The sequence below is a fragment of the Aquarana catesbeiana genome, linkage group LG06 (genome assembly GCF_042186555.1).
Source record: "Aquarana catesbeiana isolate 2022-GZ linkage group LG06, ASM4218655v1, whole genome shotgun sequence".
Taxonomy (NCBI): domain Eukaryota; kingdom Metazoa; phylum Chordata; class Amphibia; order Anura; family Ranidae; genus Aquarana; species Aquarana catesbeiana.
In genome coordinates, this window is record NC_133329.1 from 252,434,026 (window position 1) to 252,451,975 (window position 17,950).

The following is a 17,950-nucleotide window of genomic DNA, read 5'->3' on the forward strand; positions in this document are numbered from 1 at the left end:
GTCAGTTACTATCTGTCAAGTTAAATCGTTCAGGAGAGGTTTTAAAATGTCCATTAAGCCTAACCCTTTGCGCCAGCACCTCCCAGGACTTTAGGGGGTTTCAGCTGCCGGGAGGCAGAGTTTATGATCATGTGACCGCCATGATTGGCGGTCACATGATTGAAAAGCTTTCCGCGAGCTGCTGGTAACTGTGCCGAGAGCACGCAGGGCACGCGCTCCCGGCACAGCTGTGTCTGCAAATTGGTACGCAAATATGCGGCCTCTCGGAGCCTAGGCCCACCCACCAAGGGGCTGCATATTTGCGGACCGTCGGCACCTAGGGGTTAACAAAGTACGTTTACAAACTTCATTTACTAGTTCAGTGTAATACAAGGTAGCTAGAAATAGTAATTCAATGTGGAATTGAATATATATTTACCTTTCCAACTGTGGATACCCTTTAATATAAAAGTATATTACGTTACTACAACTTTCCTAAATTCTAAAGACTAAAAACAATGTTTTGTCTTTCTTAGGGTGCTATACATTGGCCTCGCCTGTAATACAGCCCGTTATCTCTATATTAGTTATATGGATAATGCCTGGACAGTTCTCCCTATGGAAGTATTACAAGGTAAGTAGATTTTATGTTCGGTATCAACCTTATATTCTATGTGACATATGAAACTATGCAATATGTGTGCTTGTGTATTTGAAAATCCAGTAGCGGGAGTATATTTTTGAAAAATGCCTCTAGGTAGAATATGAAAAGAATGCCCACTTACATGAAATGTGGAATGTTTTGGCACTCAACATAGCTTATTAGGAAACTGTGTATAGCTTTTTTCACTTCTTTTCTTTTAAGTCGGGTGAATATGAAATATTACATCTTTGCTGGTGGCAAGCCGCAGGCAACTGCAGTAGCTTTCTTCAATGTCATTTTAAAGCCGTGTTGTAATCAAATCTGGGTGAAGCATTTACCCTGCTAGGATACACCCTGTATAAAATGCTTTAAAATCAAGTAGCCCCAGTTGACACCTTTTTAAAGAGGAGTTTCAGTCTCCCCAAATAGTTAAATCAACTCAGTAGCTACTAATACTGCAGCTGCTGACGTTTAGGCCTCATGCACACCAGACGTTTTTTTACGTTTTTACAGCAGCTGTTTTTTGGCTGTAGACAATTTTTTTTCTACAGTCATTAAACTCTCCATCATGTTATCCTAGGTGTCCATGCACACATAGGCTGTTATCAGAAGTTTTGGGCAGTGGCGTTTTTGAGCAGTAAAAAACACCAAAACTAGTTGTTTCTGAGATATGTTTTTCAGCTGTATAAACGTTGACAAACGTTCAAAAACGTTGCTCACCAGCGTTTAACGTTTTTGATCCATTAGAAAAAAAATTTTTTTTTTTCTTCAAAGAAAAAAAAAAAATTAAAAAATGCTAAAAAACGTTGAAAAAAGTTGAAAGAAGTTGAAAAACTCACTGTAAAGCTACTGGCGTTTTTATAATGTTGTTTTAACGTCCAGTGTGCATGAGGCCTAAATATAAGGACACTTGCCTGTCCAGGGATCCAGCCATGTTGGCACCTGAGCAGATTCTTCAATCAGACTTCAGGTGCAGGCGCCAACATTGTAAGTAAGGGAAACCGACAGTGAAGCCTTCCGGCTTCACAGCTGGTTTCCTGCTGACCAATGTGCGAGTCGCAATGTGATTTGTGAATGGCCCTGCAGTCTTCTGGGACCTGTGTGTGTCCCAGAAGGCTGCGGGGGGAAGCAGATGGGGCTGAACATCCTCGTAGATCACTGCAGCGATCTGAGCCGGAAGTGGGAGCGGGTACCTGTCAAAACCAGGTTCCACCTCCCCCCCCCCCCCCCCCTCAAAAAAGTGCCAAATGTGGCAGTGGAGGGTGCAAACAAGCGAAGCTCTGCTTTAACCCGCATGCAAATTGCACAGGAACCGCACCACCTTCCTGTGCAATTCGCATGCGATTCAGTGTGGTGCAATTTGAGCCCACTCGTACAAAATGACCATGTAATGCTTTGTGGTGCAGCTCTAAATTGCATTTGTTTTGAAATGGCTCACATCGCACCAAAGAAGTGCAGGTCCCTTTTTTTTTTTTTTTTTTTTGAGTTGCACCATTAGCGCATTGCATGGTCATTCTGTACCATGCAAACCGCACTGCGTTTGCGAGATGTTTTAGATGTCATTAACTTTGTATTGACACGCGCAGCAGATCACAAACGCAGCGCGATTGCAGTGCAGGTAGTGCGGGAAACGCGCAGGGATCGCTGCATTTCCCGCACCACACATGAACCTAGGCTTAAAGTGGATGTAAAGGCTTTCGCTGCCGTTACCATCTAATCGCTGTGACCAATCATAGTAAATCACATGGCAGTTGTACACAATGGATGGCTTTTATTCATGCCATCCATTGTGTACTATTGTGTTGATCTCTGCGATATGTTAGACAGGGCCGATCACAGCCCATCTATACCATGTGATTAGCTGTGACAGATCACATTAATCACAATTGTATGCACTGAATGAATAGATTTTTTTTAAAATGGCTGCTTATAACTATGATTTTCACTGTTCTAAACATAGTATGTACAAAAAAAAATCCTGATCACCTCCCCAGAGTAGTACAGTGTTACTATGGTAACAATGTATTGCTCTGTTCATAGTATGTAAAAAAAAATGTAATAAAGATAAATTTACTTAATTATTTTTGCAAAATGTTATAACAAACAAACAATTAAAAAAAAAAAAATTGTATACAGTATTTTTGTTTAGCAAATTATAAAAAAAACCCAGTGGTGATTATAAATACCCCCAATAGAAAGTTCTATTTGTGTGATAAAATGATAAAAAAATTTCACTTGGGTACAATGTGGCATGACCCCACAATTGTCATTCAGCATGTGACAGCGCAAAAGTGGCTTGGGCAGGAAGGGGGCAAAAGTGCCCAGTGTTAAAGTAGTTTAGCTCCCACTCCAGTCCAACAAAATCACTGGCCTTGCAAGTCAGTTTACTGAGTCTGTTGGCGTTGGCCACCTTAAGCCTGGCTTCCCCAGCATGCTGCTGCATACTGGGGAGCACTGAACACCACAGACTCATAAAACATCTTCAACATCATCCAGCAGATGTTAAGACCTCAGCCTCCTCATAAAATAGAGGCGGCACTGATCCTTACTATAAAGCACTTCAGTTTTCTTGCTTCAGTCCAGCTTCGCCTTTACATATATTTTAAAACGGAACTCCTGGGAACTGAATATGTTACCCCTGCACGTGGGGCACTCACTTTTTTTTTTTTGCCTAGGGTAGCAGGAAAAGGTTTTTACTTACTGTATCCTTTGTTTTGCTGTAGATCATTAATACATTAATTTATTTATATGATTATCATTTCTAATACCAGAATGAATGTGTTTCTACCGTTTAGTTACTTTGCTGCTTGTAAAGTTCGAGTCGTACTAAAAGTCCTGTAACATGCAGATGTTCGTGACTCTAAGATTGGTTTTCCCATATAGTTGTGATTGTTTGTTTAAACCTTGCACCTACAACTCTCCCACAATAGTACAGAGGCTGTCAGTCACACAAGCTCATGGACAATTCAGACTGTCTTCAGAATGTCTTTTTAGTATTTATTACCAATTCCTGCCTGGCCTATAGCAGAATGACAGCCGGGCGGTGGTTCAGTTATCCTGACTGGGCGTCATATGACGCCCTGCAGGATAACAGCCGCCGCGCGCCCGTGGGGGCGTGCATTGCGGCGATCGATGGTGCTGTGTGTCAGTCTGATACACCGCTCTCGGTAAAGAGCCTCCGTCGGAGGCTTTTTACCACGCGATCAGCCGTGTCCAATCACGGCTGACCACGATGTAAACAGGAAGAGACGCTTATCGGCTTTTCCTCACTCTCCTGACAGGAGGGGGGGGGGTCTGCGCATATTGTTTGTCAGCGCAGCCCCCCCCTCAGATGCCCACACTAGACCACCAAGGAAGCCCCCAGCATGTGGATGGCCAGGTACATCCCCCATGGCCATCCATATGTGAAAAATATGCCCAAAATATGCTAATCAGTGCCCACAAATGGGCACTGACTGGCACCTCTGTGGAATATTACAAAACAGGGATGCCCAGCAATGCATCCCATCAGTGTCATCAGTGCCCATCCGTGCCCATTAGTGCCCATCCGTGCCACCTATCAGTGCCACCCATAAGTACCCATCAGTGCCGCCTACGAGTGCCCATCATCAGTGCCACCTCATTGGTGCCCATCAGTGCAGCCATTTCAGTGCCCGTCAGTGCAGCCATATCAGTGCCCGTCATTGAGAAAGAAAATGTACTCATTTACAAAAAAATGTAACAGAAACAAAGAAACTTGTTTTTTTTTCCCAAAATTTTCGGTATTTTTTTATTTGTTGCGCAAAAAATAAAAATTGCAGAGGTGATCAAATACCACCAAAAAAAGCTCTATTTGCGGGAACAAAATTATAAAAAAATTTGTTTGGGTACAGTGTGGCATGACCGGGCAATTGTCATTCAAATTGTGACAGCGCTGAAAACTGGCCTGGGCAGGAAGGTGTCTAAGTGTCTGGTATTGAAGTGCTTAAAGAACTTTAGCAGGAAAGATTTAGGGTCACGGGATTCTCCAAACCAATCATTAGCCCTAATGGCAGGACAAATGTCTCACTAATCTTCTAATTGCAAATTGTCCTGGAGGTAACAGGGAATGGCCAGTACATCTAGGACCCTACAATAGCAGTCTTATATAGCCATGTCTGGCACTTGGTTCTCTTCGGCTTGACCTTTCCACAACTACTAGCCCCCAATGAGGCCTTTACTCACAGCATCCCAGCAGCTGTCACCCAGCATCCGCCGGTAGATCCTCAGTGAGAGAGATAACAAGATCCTTTCCCCAGACCAGGATTTCAGTGCAGTGCTCTCCAGAAAAATAGGATTTTTTTAACCGCTTACCTGTAAAATCCTTTTATTGGAGTACATCATGGGACACAGAGCAGCATAGTAATAACTATGTGGGTTATAGGCCACCTTCAGGTGATGGACACTGGCACACCCAAGACAGGAGATTCACTCCCTATATAACCCCTCCCATACCGGGAGTACCTCCGTTTTGGTAGCAAAGCAATATACGTATATCCCAAAAGAGGGGAGGGACCTCTGTGTCCCGTGATGTACTCCAAGAAAAGGATTTTACAGGTAAACTGTTATAAAAATCCTATTTTCTTTATTGTACGTCACGGGACACAGAGCAGCATAGTAATAACTGTGGGATGTCCCAGAGCAATGCTATCTGAGGGGGAGGGAGACATAAAGAAAGCAGGGCGCCATCAGAAGACCTATACTGCTGCCTGCAGCACACTGCACCCAAAGGCGATATCCTCATGCCTTTTTACATCCACCTGATAGAATCTAGTGAATGCATGAACTGAAAATCAAGTTGTGGCGTTGCAGATTTGAGCCATGGAGGCTTGGTGATGCACTGCCCACGGAGCACTAACAGCCCTGGTGGAGTGCACTTTGATTTGAAAAGGTGTATTTCTCCTCTTCAAACCATAAGCCTGAATAATCACTTGCCGAATCCATCTAGAAATAGATTTCAACGCTGCCTGTCCTTTTCTAGGACCTTCAGGCAATACAAACCAAACATCAATTTTTCGAATCTGAGCAGTCGCTTTTAAGTAGACTTTGACTGCTCTCACTACATCCAGAGAATGTAGCGACTTTTCTTACATAGAACAGGGTTCTAGAAAAAAATGAAGGTAGAACAATATCTTGGTTTAGATGAAAACCTGACACTACTTTCGTCAGAATGCTTGGATGAGGACGCAACACCACCTTGTCCTTGTGAATAATTAAATATGGCTCTTTGCAAGAAAGAGCAGCCAATTCTGATACCCTTCTTGCCGAAGATATGGCAACCAGAAAAACAAACTTCCTTGTCAAAAGGACCAAGGGAGTATGCCATATCGGCACAAAAGGCTGCTTTTGTAATACCGACAAAACTAAATTCAAGTCCCAAGGATTCAAGGGTGACTTAACTGGTGGATTAAGCCATGTTACCCCCTGTATAAAAACACGGACCAGGGAATGTGAAGCAAGTGGTTGTTGAAACAGTACTGATAAGGCAGAGACCTGACCCTTGATAATAATAAAGGCCAGCTTCATCTCTATTCCTAATTGCAGAAAGGCAAGAATTCTACCTATGATGTACTTCGAGGATGCCAACCTCTGGATTCACACCAGGAAACATATGCCCTCCAGACTCTATAATATATGATTCTGGAAGCTGGCTTCCTTGCATTAATCAAGGTAGATACCACTGACCCGGAATGCCAGCGATTCTTTAGAATGTGGGTTTCAATAGCCAAACCGTCAAACCTAGAGTTTGTAAGGTAGGATGGAATACTGGTCTCTGCGAGAGCAGATCTGGACGTGGTGGTAGGGTCCATGGTCCCCTACCGCCATCTTTACGATCTCTGCATACCAAGATCTTCTGGGCCACGCTGGGGACTACAAGAACCACCGGCTTCCTTTCCTGCTTGATCCTGCGAAGAAGCCGTGGAAGCAGCTGAATAGGAGGGAATTCATAAATCGGTGAGAACTGATCCCACTGGGTCACCAATGCATCTGTCCCGCATGCGAGTGGATCCCTTGTCCTTGACACAAAGTTGTCCACTTTCTTGTTGAACCTGGACGCTAATAGATCCACGTCCGGGATCCCCCATCTTTGACATATGGCCCGGAAGATGTCAGGGTGAAGAGACCATTCCCCGGTAACAACTGCTGGCGACTCAAGAAGTCCGCCTGCCAATTCTCTATTCCTGGAATGAAGACTGCCGATAGGCAAGGTACATGCTTCTCTGCCCAAGCCAGAATATGGTTCACCTCTTTGGGCTGCGTGACTCCTGGTACCCCCTTAGTGATTGATATAGGCCACTGCTGTTGCATTGTCGCATTGGATCCTGACAGGACAATTCTGTAATCTGAATGTCCAGGCCCTCAGAGCCAATTGTGCCACCCGAATCTCTAGAATATTGATTGGCAAGGTCTTTTCACTTCTGGACCATTTCCCTTGGACAGTTGCCTCTTCCAGGACTGCTCCCCAACCCGAAAGACTGGCATCCGTTGTTACCACCTTCCAGGTAACTGGTAAGAAGCCTTTCCCCTTTTGCAGATTTTGGGTTATCCACCACCAACTGAGGCTCTAGCGCACCTTTTGGAGTCAGACGCATTGGAAAATCTAGGGCTTAGACCTTTTTGTTCCAAACAGCTAGGATACTGTTTTGCAACAGTCTTGAATGATACTGGGCATAGGGAACAGCTTTGAATGAAGCCACCATCTTCTCTAACAACCTCATGCAACGGCGAATGGAAGGATCTTTGCCCTGACCACCTGGACCAGCTCTTTTATGGCACTAATCTTTGCTTGAGGCAAAAACACCCTTTTCTGAGCTGTATCTATGATCAGACCTAAGTACTCTAGTCTTCTTAGTGGTTTTAAGGAGGATTTCTCCAGGTTGAGAATCCAACCTAGGTATTCCAGGTAGTTGACTGTGCTGACCACGCTCTGGTCCAAGTGGGCTACTGACCGATCTATCAGCAGCAGGTTGTCTAAGTATGCAACAACTGTTATACCCTGAGCCCTTAGTCTGGCCAGAGGAGGGGCCAGAACCTTTGTAAATACCCGGGGTGCAGTAGCTAGGCCAAAAGGCAAGGCTGTGAACTGAAAATGGCGATTTTCTACCTCGAATCGCAGATATTTCTGGTGAGCGGGGAAGATGGGCACATGCAGGTATGCATCCTTGATGTCGATTTGACACCAGAAGTTCTCCTCTTTGTAAGATGAACACTACTGACTGGATTGACTCCATGCGAAAGGAGCGGATAATCAGGAACTGATTTAGATCTTTGAGATCAAGAATGGGCCTGACATCTCCATTTGGTTTTGGTACCGTGAAGAGGTTTGAATAAAACCCTAACCCCTGCTCCTCCGTAGGGATCTCCATGATCACCCCTTGAGATAAGAGCCGGTCTAATGCCAGAAACAGATTGTCTTTTTTCCTGGATCTCTGGGAATGTTTGACTTCAGAAAACGAGGTGATGGGAACTTTATGAACTCTAGTTTGTAGCCTAGAGTTATTGTGGAGATGACCCATCTGTCCTGAATTTCTTCCTGCCATACCTTTTTTGAGAAGTGCAGAAGTCTTACCCCCACCCGTGCGAGCGGGGGCGCCCCTTCATAAAGAGGCCTTAAAATTTTGTTTTGTAGGCTTCCGCCCCCAGGACTTCTTCTGTCCCTGGCATTGACTTTGAGGTTTATTTCTTGAACCTGGCGGCGGAGGCCGTCACGACTGCCTAGAGGCAGTTGCCCCTGGCCCTGGAGAAGAAGCCGGTTTAAATGGGAGATGTTTACTTCTTCTCTTAACTGGTAAAGGGGTACTTTTTCCACTTGAAATTTTTTGGATGTATTTGTCCAAATCATCCCCAAATAGCCATTCACCGTGGAAAGGAAAACCAGCCAGAAGTTTTTTGCATGGCGCTTCGGCTGACCAATTTTTCAACCACAAGATCCTACACATATGCACCAGCACAAGCGTAATGCATGATGCCTGATGAATAGAATCCTTAATAGCAAAACATAATGCCCTTGGCAGCTTGGCTAAGTCCCGGGCTTGCTGAGCAGGTATAACCTTGAGCACTTGTCTCAACTGGTCCTTTTAGGGATTGACATATGCCTATTGCTGCCACTGCAGGTTGAGTCACTGTACCTGCCAGACCAAAGGAGGTTTTTAACAGGAATTCCAACCTCTTATCTGTTGGATCCCTAAGCATTTGAGCGTTGTCTACTGGACAAGTTAAACTTTTATTCACACTGGATATAGCAGCGTCAACTGCTGGTATATTCCATTTTTTGGTGAATTTCTCCTCCATGGAATAAAGTGCTAAAAACTTTTTAGGAGGGAGGAAATGCCTATCTGGGTGATCCCACTCAGTATATATAAGCTGTTCCAGCAATAGATGGATAGGAAAGGCATGTAGAGCCTGAGGAGGCTTTAGAGAAGCCAAAGCAGAAACTGGCCTTTCAGCTGACTCAGTTAAGGGCAGCTTAAATGTAGAGTGGACCATTTCTGTAAGAGATTGCACCAGCAATTTCTCAGATTGTGAAGCTGAAAAGGGTTCTTCTATAGTCGATTCCTCAGAAGAGGAATCGCCAGCCTCTTCCCGGTCCCCTGAGGGTGTCTCATCTTCCTCTACCCACCGCTCTCCTGTTTGAGGGCCCAGGGCGGGAGAAGGGGACCTATCGCGTTTTCTCCCATTTTGGGAAGATGCGATTCGAGCAGTTAACCTTTCTTCTAACCCCACTAAGGCTGAGGACAAAACTTCCTCAGTAACATAGACAGGGGCTGAAATGTTGGAAACAGCTGCAACACTTAACAGACCCGATGGCCTCACCCTGACCAGCCACCTCTGGTCTTTCAGGGGAGGATGGCATTGCAGAGGCGTGATTAGGGTCCTCAGAGCCCGAAGGTGATACCTTTTTGGTCCCTTTTTTGGGGTGTTTATACCCCCTTTTTTGGAAGGCACATTTATCGCCTCCCCAGCGGCAGGTGGGAGGAATCAAAATCTCAGCTCAGAAAACCCTGAGAAGACCAAAACAATAAATCACTGCTCCGCTCACTACAGTGGAGCCAAAAACTACATTTAACATAGCCGCCTAACTAGAGGAGGGTTCTACACCTGCCTTAAAAACCCCACAGTATTTTCATAGAACCAAAAAAAATAAGTATCAAGTAAGCCTTTTTACATGTGAATTATGAACTTTTTTTTTTTTTTTTTTTTTAATTCCTTTATTTTATTTCAACAATGCTTGTTACAGTGTGATATACATGTTATCAAGATCTATAACATTTAGTGAGTGATAAAAAAAAAAGATAAAACAGAGGCATGAAGAGGACTTTAACAGAAATCTACCGTCGACTAAAGACGTGAACACCTATTCATTCCTCTAGTTTACACGGTCTGCATAAAGAAAACAGAGCCTGAGTGTATGGGAAAGTCTGATGTTATGATTATCATACTATCCGTTTGCAAGCAGTTCCCTGAGATATGTCTCGTTTAAACTAAAGGCTCGTGTATTTATCCTTAGACAACAGGCATATAGATAAACCAAGATAACAAAGAGAGAAGCTCTCCACTGACCGGGGGTGGAGATATTCCCTGCCGATCAGTAGAGTCCGGCAAGGGGCAACTAACGTAGAGTAATGAATACCATGATATTCAACATATCTGATCAAATCTTCCCTTAACCGAAAAATTTTTTATAGGGGGTTGTGTGAGAACCTAGGGAGAGAGGAGGAGGGGGGAGGGGAGGAAAGGGGAGAAAAGCGGGAAACAGTAAGGGGGGAGAGGCCAGAGAGAATGAGAGGCGAAGTGGAGGGGGAGAGGAAGAGAGGTAAAGAGAGGAGGGTGGCGGTGTCACCCTCCAGCCAGGCAGGGTCCTCGTATCAAGGAGTGTCCGCATTAAGTCATCTCCCGGAGGTAGGCCTCGGTGTAGATGAAGTGTTGCCAGGGGCGCCAGGTCTCCCGAAAGGCTTCCTCCCTGTCATGCAGGGTGGCCGTAAGATCTTCCATGTCCCGCATATCATTGACCCTTGCATACCACTGAATCTTCGTTGGTGGGATTACCGATCTCCAAAATAGAGGGATGCAGGCCTTGGCCGCATTAAGCAGATGTATGGTGAGTGAGGCTTTATATTTCTTAATTGAACTTCTAGAAAGGTGCAGTAAACAGGCCCCGGGGTCTCCCCCCCAGTGCGACACCCGTCAGATGTTCGACCGTATCCGTCACCTCTTTCCAGAACGGTTTAATCTTGGGACAGTCCCAGAAAATGTGCAACATTGTTCCCTCTCCTGCTCCACAACGCCAACATAGATCCGGCACCTGCGGGAGAAACCTGTGAAGAGTGGATGGTACTCTGTACCATCTGGTCACAATCTTGTAGCAAGTCTCCTGGACCCTTGTGGCCAGAGATGATTTTTGGGCAAAGTGTAAGATCTTTTCCCTTTGTGTTTCATCAAAATGCGCTCCCAGTTCCGTCTCCCACTTAGTAAGGAAGGGGGGGACAAAACCTTCAGCCGGGGCGATCAAAGAGAGGTAGATCAGGGATAAAGAGTGGCGTATGGGTTCTCTGCGGTGGCAGATACGTTCCAATTCCGTAAGTGGGCGTGGGGGACCTAGAGTTCGGGCGCTTCGGCGCAAAAAGTTACGCAGTTGGAGACCACTCAGGAAGTCCAATGGCCTGTCTAGGATTTCTATTCCCGCGGTTGTCTTGAGCTGGCCACCGGGATCCAGGAAGTCATGGAGGTGTGGCCATCTATCTCCCGCTGATAAGGCTCTAAAGATCGGCCCCTGGCAGCCCGGCATGAAGTCAGGGTTACCCAGGATCGGCACCATAGGGGAAGGGATAGGTGAGATCTGGGTTTTGCGAAAGGTTTCTCTGATCACTCTCAATGTGTTTCCCAAAGTTGGGTGTTCGGCAATGGATTTCGGGATCGGAGTGGTAAGCCACGGCCAACTCCTGGCCGTACCGTCTGAGTCCTCCATCTCCATGGTGACCCATTGTTTGGCCTCTAGGTGACAGTACCAGTCTATCAATCTGGTAAGATGCGTTGCCCTGTAGTAGGCTTTTATGTCTGGTAAACCCACCCCTCCCCTGCGTTTTGCCAAGTAAAGTAGTTGTAATTTTATGCGTGGCGGCTTGTGTGACCAGACAAATTCTCGGAGGAGTGCGTCGATTCGCTTGAAGAAGGTGGGCGGGAGATGTATGGGGAGGGCCTGTAGAAGATAAAGTATCCTTGGGAGGGCTGTCATCTTGATGGCATTACAGCGTCCAAACCACGTTAAAGTGAGGGCGTGCCAATGCTGCAGGTCTGTTTTAAGTCTGTGTAGGAGAGTGGCAAAATTTGCTTGGTACAGGTCGGCGGGGTCCGCGGTGATGACCACACCTAGGTACGGAATGGAATCGGTTGCCCAGTGGAACTGGTAGTTCAGGCGCAATTGTCGGGTATTTTGCAAGCTCAGTGTGATATTGAGCATGGAGGATTTAGACATATTTATTTTAAATAGGGACAGAGCCCCGTATTCCCTCAGAGAATGAAGCAAGATGGGGAGTGAGGCAATGGGGTCAGCCAAGAAGAAGATAAGGTCATCTGCGAATGCGCGACCTTGTGGGTTCCAGATGTTTTACGGAAGCCCTCTATGTGGGGGTTGGCCCGTATCTTACAGAGCAGGGGTTCTAAGGTGAGAATGAAGATTAGGGGAGACAGGGGACAACCCTGTCTGGTACCATTCCGAATGTCGAAATAGCCGGACCTGGTTTCGTTGACCCTGACCGCAGCTGTGGGGCTAGAGTAGAGTGATAGGATCCAGCTGAGCATCGACGACCGAAGGCCAATGTGTTCGAGAGTAGCTCTAACAAACGTCCAATCTACACGGTCGAAAGCTTTCTCTGCGTCTGTTGACAGCAGTAGAAGGGGTCGTCGCGTGGTCCTAGCGGCATGTATGAGGTTCAGCACCCTAATTGTGTTGTCGCGTGGTTCCCGTTGAGGAACAAAGCCCGCCTGGTCTTTGTGAATTAGATTTGGTATATGTGGGAGCAATCTGTTTGCCAAGATCTTGGCAAATAGTTTCAGGTTGGTGTTTAGCAGAGCTATCGGTCGGTAATTTCCACACCTAAGTGGGTCCTTTCCCTCTTTGGGGATGAGAGAGATGTATGCCCTAAGGGAGTCTATGGGGAAGGAGTTGCCTTTCGTAATAGAGTTAAGTGCAGCCACTAACGGTGTGGAGAGCGTCTCAAAGAATGTTTTGAAGTAAGTTGAAGTGAGGCCATCAGGGCCTGGGGCTTTCTTTGGCTTGGAGCTCGCCATTGCCACTCCCAACTCCTCCACCGTGATGGGGTCTTCCAACCCCTCCACAGTGTCGGCCGGCAGAGATGGCATGCCTGAGGAAGCTAGATATTCATGTGGAGTGGATCCTCCAGTAGGGTTAGGGGCGCCGGGAGAAGTTTTATCTAGGTTATAAAGACCGCTATAAAATGAACGGAATTCCTCTGCTATTTCTGTTGAGGTAGAGACCCTCCGACCCGTGGGAGACAGAATGTGGGGGATGAAAGTTTTGGTGCGGGGACCGCGTAAAGCTCTGGCTAGGAGTGAGCCAGGTTTGTTAGAGAATTCGTACATTGTACGACGTGACCATGCTAGCCTCTCTTTCGTTTTATGCAACAGAAGCGAGCGAAGCTCTTCACGTGCCTTAAGTAACTCTTGGTATACGGAGCGAGCTAGGCTAGCCTTGTGCGTGCATTCGAGGGTCTTAATCTGAAGTAGAAGTTCTTCAGTTCTACGGGTTCTTTCCCTCTTGAGACGTGCCCCAATACCTATCAAAATGCCCCTGATAACTGGCTTGTGCGCCTCCCACACCACCAAGGGATTGGGGACCGAGGCTACATTAAGTGCAAAATATTCCCGCAGTTTGGCTTGGATCTCCGCGCGGGTCTCTGCAGATTGAAGTAGTGATTCGTTCAGTCTCCACGAAGGTGGGGATTTAGACATTGGTCCCATGTGGAGCGTCAAGTGTATGGGGGCATGGTCAGAAAAGGAAATGACATCTATGGATGAGTCCACCACCCTTGGCAAGTCCTGATGGGAAAGGAGCAGGTAATCTAATCTTGAGTACGAATGGTGGACTTGTGAGAAGTACGAGTAATCCCTATCCTTGGGGTGTAAGAGGCGCCAGGGGTCCATCAGACGAAGAGATTGAAGATCGGATTTAATACGTTTAAGGCGCGCGTATGAGAGATGAGAGGCACCCCGTGAGGTGTCCAACAGGGGGTCCATTGCGAAGTTCATATCGCCTCCGAAAATGAGCATCCCCTCCGTGAACTCAAGTAGTGTGGGTATCAGCCCGCGTAGGAACCGAGCATGGTCGGCATTGGGGAAATAGATATTGGCAAGAGTGACCTGAATGTCCGATACCCTGCCCTTGATCAGGAGAAAGCGGCCCTGAGGGTCCGCCTGCTGTGCCATGAACTCCCACTGTACTGACTTTGCCACCAAAATGCTAACCCCCTTAGATTTGGAGATAGGTGAGATGCTGTGGTATGCCGTCGGGAACAGATTGTTAGTCAGTTTGGGAATATGCTCGCCATGAAAGTGGGTTTCCTGTAGAAAGGCAATTTGGGTTTTAGTTCTGCGTAGGTCAGCTAGTAGCTGGGAACGCCTTTCCGGGATATTGAGGCCCCGTACATTAAGAGAGGTCACCTTTAGGAGAGCCATTGTGGCGGCCCGGGCGCTGAGGATCGTTGACAGAATGAGGAGGACAATCACCTCTGGTTTAGGTTCACGTCCCCTCCCAGCTAGAGGGCAACAGCACCAGAGAATAGAGAGGAATAAAGAAGGTGAAAACAGAGTCAGAGCAGGAAGAGGAGCGGGTAGGTGAGGGGGGAAGGGGGAGGGGAGGGAGGGAGCAATCTAAGTTAGTCAAGAGACTACGCTATGATCTCCCGGCCGAGGCACAAAAGGGATTGTGCAGCAATCGGGAGGTCGCCCTAAGGGGGGTGGTCGGTGCGTCAAAGTGCGCAACAATAAAAAAGAAAAAATTTTTTTGCTCACACTTAAGTGAGCAAGTCAAGCACTTTAAGATTAAGAAAAAACAATATATTAACCATCATAAGTAGGGTGTAATTTACCACAAAACTGGGCATAACAATCATAAACGTAACTGTGTTTAAGGCTAGTATGTGCAACTAAGTAAACCTCTAACAGCCATGATCTACTGGCGTTGACGCATTGCAGAGGCGGCTAGGGGTCGAGGACCCCGGGGGTCAACTCACCCCTCTCCTGGACAAGGCCAGGAGGGGGCCCCCACCGCCCGGCTGTCAGTGCGCCAAGGCAGCCTGACCAGATTTGGCTCATGAGAAGAATGTATGAGCCTCCTCCTCATCGACTACGTTCATATAAAATAAACTCGGGTGGAGTGCATGAAGTCTGGCCTACAGCAAAAATACCACATTTAAACAGTTATAACAATGCGTCCCCCCTCCCTCTTCCCCCGTCCATATTTGAGAGTTAACCCATGGATAAGAGAAAAAAAAAAAAAAGGGGGGGGGGGGGGGGGGGGGGAGTCCTGGTGCATGGGTTTGAATGTTCCTGGAAAAATCACCATAAGGGGGGGAAGGAGCGGGGCATCTGCCCATAAGAGGTACTGAAAGCCTTACCAAGAACCAAAAAGTGGTGAGTGTTTAGTCCTCAGATACTGTTGGATGGGCTCTTCTGTCTTCTCGGTTTGGCGGGCGGGATCTTGGGCGTCGAGCTCTCTGTTGTCTGGGTGGTGCTGGACCTTGTGAGTTCTGGGAAAGCAGATAGTCAAACCAGTTGGGCACCTCGATCACCGGCCTGGAGATGAAATGAAAGAGGGCAGGGAGTTGGTCTGGCGTGCGGAGGTAGAATTCCGCCCCCTGCCTCCTGACGATGAGATGGAAGGGGTGACCCCAACGGTAGGTGGCATCTGCTTCGCGGATGATTTCCAGTAGGGGTCGCATGAGCCCCCGCATGGTGCGAGTTTGTCTGGAGATGTCAGGGAAAATCCTGATGTGAGCCCCGTCAAAGTCTATTGGGCCCTTTTCCCAGGCAAGGCGAAGAATGTCCTCCTTGATAGTGAAAAAATGCACCCTGCATAGTACATCACGGGGAGAGTCTAGTTCGGATGATGATCTCTGTGCAGAGGGTGGGGGTCTGGGACCTGGTATACGGTGCACCCTGTCTAGTTCCAGGTCATCTGTCGGTGGTTTGCCCAGGACCTGGTTTAAGATGGCGACCACTGTGGATCTGAGGTCTGGGCCCATGGTGGCTTCTGGGATCCCCCTTAGGCGCAGATTGTTCCGTCTGCTTCTATTCTCGCCGTCATCTAGGCGTAGCTGAACGTCGACAAGATGACGGCGGAAGGCCCCATACTCCGACTCAAGTGTAGTGAGGCGCGCTTCTGTAGTAGATTGGGAGGCTTCGATCGTGGTGACTCTCTCCTCGACAACATCCACTTGCTGTTTTAGGTCATGCAGTTCTTTGGTTAGTGCATTGACAATAGAGGTGGCCATAGCGTTTAAGTCCTGTTTGGTGGGGAGACCTGACACTATGTCTCTTAGGGAGCTTTCAATTAGGCCGCTTAGGTCATCAGCGTTCTCTGGATGCAGTGGCGTGTCAGCGGTTGTGAGAGCCGGGGATACTATAGGAGAGGGTACTCTGTGTGGCAAGGGGGGAAAGTCCTCCTCCGCTGCAGAGGTAGTTGCCGGAGCGCCCTTCTTACTTGAGGGTGTAGCGCCCGCCGTGCTGACTCGAGGTGGCGCCATCTTGCTCTGTCTCGCCGGTGAGGGAATCTGCTGCTGCCGCAGAAAGTAGTGTGAGATTTCGGGTCCCCTCCGTTCCTCAGTGACCTGTGGGCGCCTGCGGCCTCCTGGCATGAATGGATGGCTTAGCTGATCGGTGCTACGGGTGATTCACGCCCCGTTTTCAGTGCAGAGCTCCCAACGACACGTTCTTACGTTTCCATAGCTAGGTCACGACTCTCTCCTGTGATAAATTTTGATTTGGAGTTTCTGTGTTTCATGCAGGCGTTAGGGGGCCTACGCCAAGCAGCAGTGAGCAAGCGAGTGATGGAGCCTGTGTGCAGGGTCAGGGGTAATCAAGCAGTAAGTGTGGTACAGTGTGTGACCCCTTTTAAAGATTTACAATATTGGAGAGGACACAGGAAGGGTACGGGCCCTGAAAACCGCGGTTGTGTCACCCCCAGCAACAGTACCTTGTTGTAGAATCTGCAGACTGTTCTGTAGGATACAGGCTGGGAGGGAGAGGGAGGGACGGCTTAGCGATTTCACAATGTCCTTTTGTTGTTTGTTCCCTCTTGGGCAGACCCCAGGACGGGTGGCAACTCTCTCCCCCAGACCTCTGCACTCCAGGACAGTGTTAATTAAGGCCCTGGCCTCCAAGATGGCTGCCGCTGCATGGAGCCCACCAAGGGCCTTTATGGAGTTTCCTGCAGCCCCCTCTCGTGGTCTCCAGGTCCCGCTGCCGCCTTCAAGTAGGTGGCTCTTATGGGAGACTTGCGGTGGCCCCCTCACCGCCGATTGCGGTACCCGAGGCCGGGGATGGCGGGGGCTTCACAGGCCGCAGGATGGTGGGCCGCGGCCGGGTTGTGGTGCCGACCGGGGATCCTAGCAGTGCGGTCGCCAGCTGCCCGTCTCCCCCGGTCCACTTCTCCTCTTACCTCCAGGCGCGACCGATGCGCGGAGCGCCGGGGTCCCCCCGCCGCCGAGCGCGGCACTTTAGGCCGGGGATCGCGAGGCCGCCGCAGGCCGCAAGATGGCGGAATGCCTTCAAGAGGAGATGCCGGCCTGTTACCTCGCTCTCGGGCTGCTGTCTCGGTCAATATCCTCCTCCCCTGTTGAGGATGGTTCCCTGCTACGCTTGGGGAGCCTTTTGCTTTTAAAAGAGCGGGTTTTAAGGGCTGGATGGCTGTGGATGGAGCCAGGGCCGGCGGAGCTGCTCTGAAACACGTCCTGCTCCTTGCTGCATCCGGACACGCCCCCCTGAATTATGAACTTTAAAGTGGATGTAAACCCCAAATTTTTTTTTTTTTTTTTTTTATGTCATAATGTAGAGTATAAGAATTCCTGTCATTTGAGCAATCCTCTTTTATTGTTCAGTGAGATAAAACTTGACAAACCCAGAAAAACGTTGTCAAATCCTCCCCCTTTCTGCGAGTGACAGGTGGTTTACATATCTTGTGCACTAGCTTAAGACATGCATTATTTTTTAATTCCCTCCCCCACTCCTTTCTTCTGCTGCTCTGCCAGGATTGGATGTTCCACACCTCAGCATAATTTGGCATGCTGAAGTCAT

The 17,950-nt window shown here is 48.0% G+C and overlaps 1 protein-coding gene across 2 annotated transcripts in view; it reads left to right on the plus strand.

Annotated features, from left to right (window-relative positions):
* The window catches only part of MFSD6 (major facilitator superfamily domain containing 6), a 132,578-nt gene that overhangs the window by 60,315 nt on the left and 54,313 nt on the right, over positions 1-17,950 (plus strand). For both annotated transcript variants that reach the window (XM_073633211.1, XM_073633210.1), the window contains exon 3: positions 516-613. In XM_073633211.1, coding sequence (XP_073489312.1) covers positions 516-613 — 98 coding nt within the window. The remainder of the gene's footprint in view (positions 1-515; positions 614-17,950) is intronic.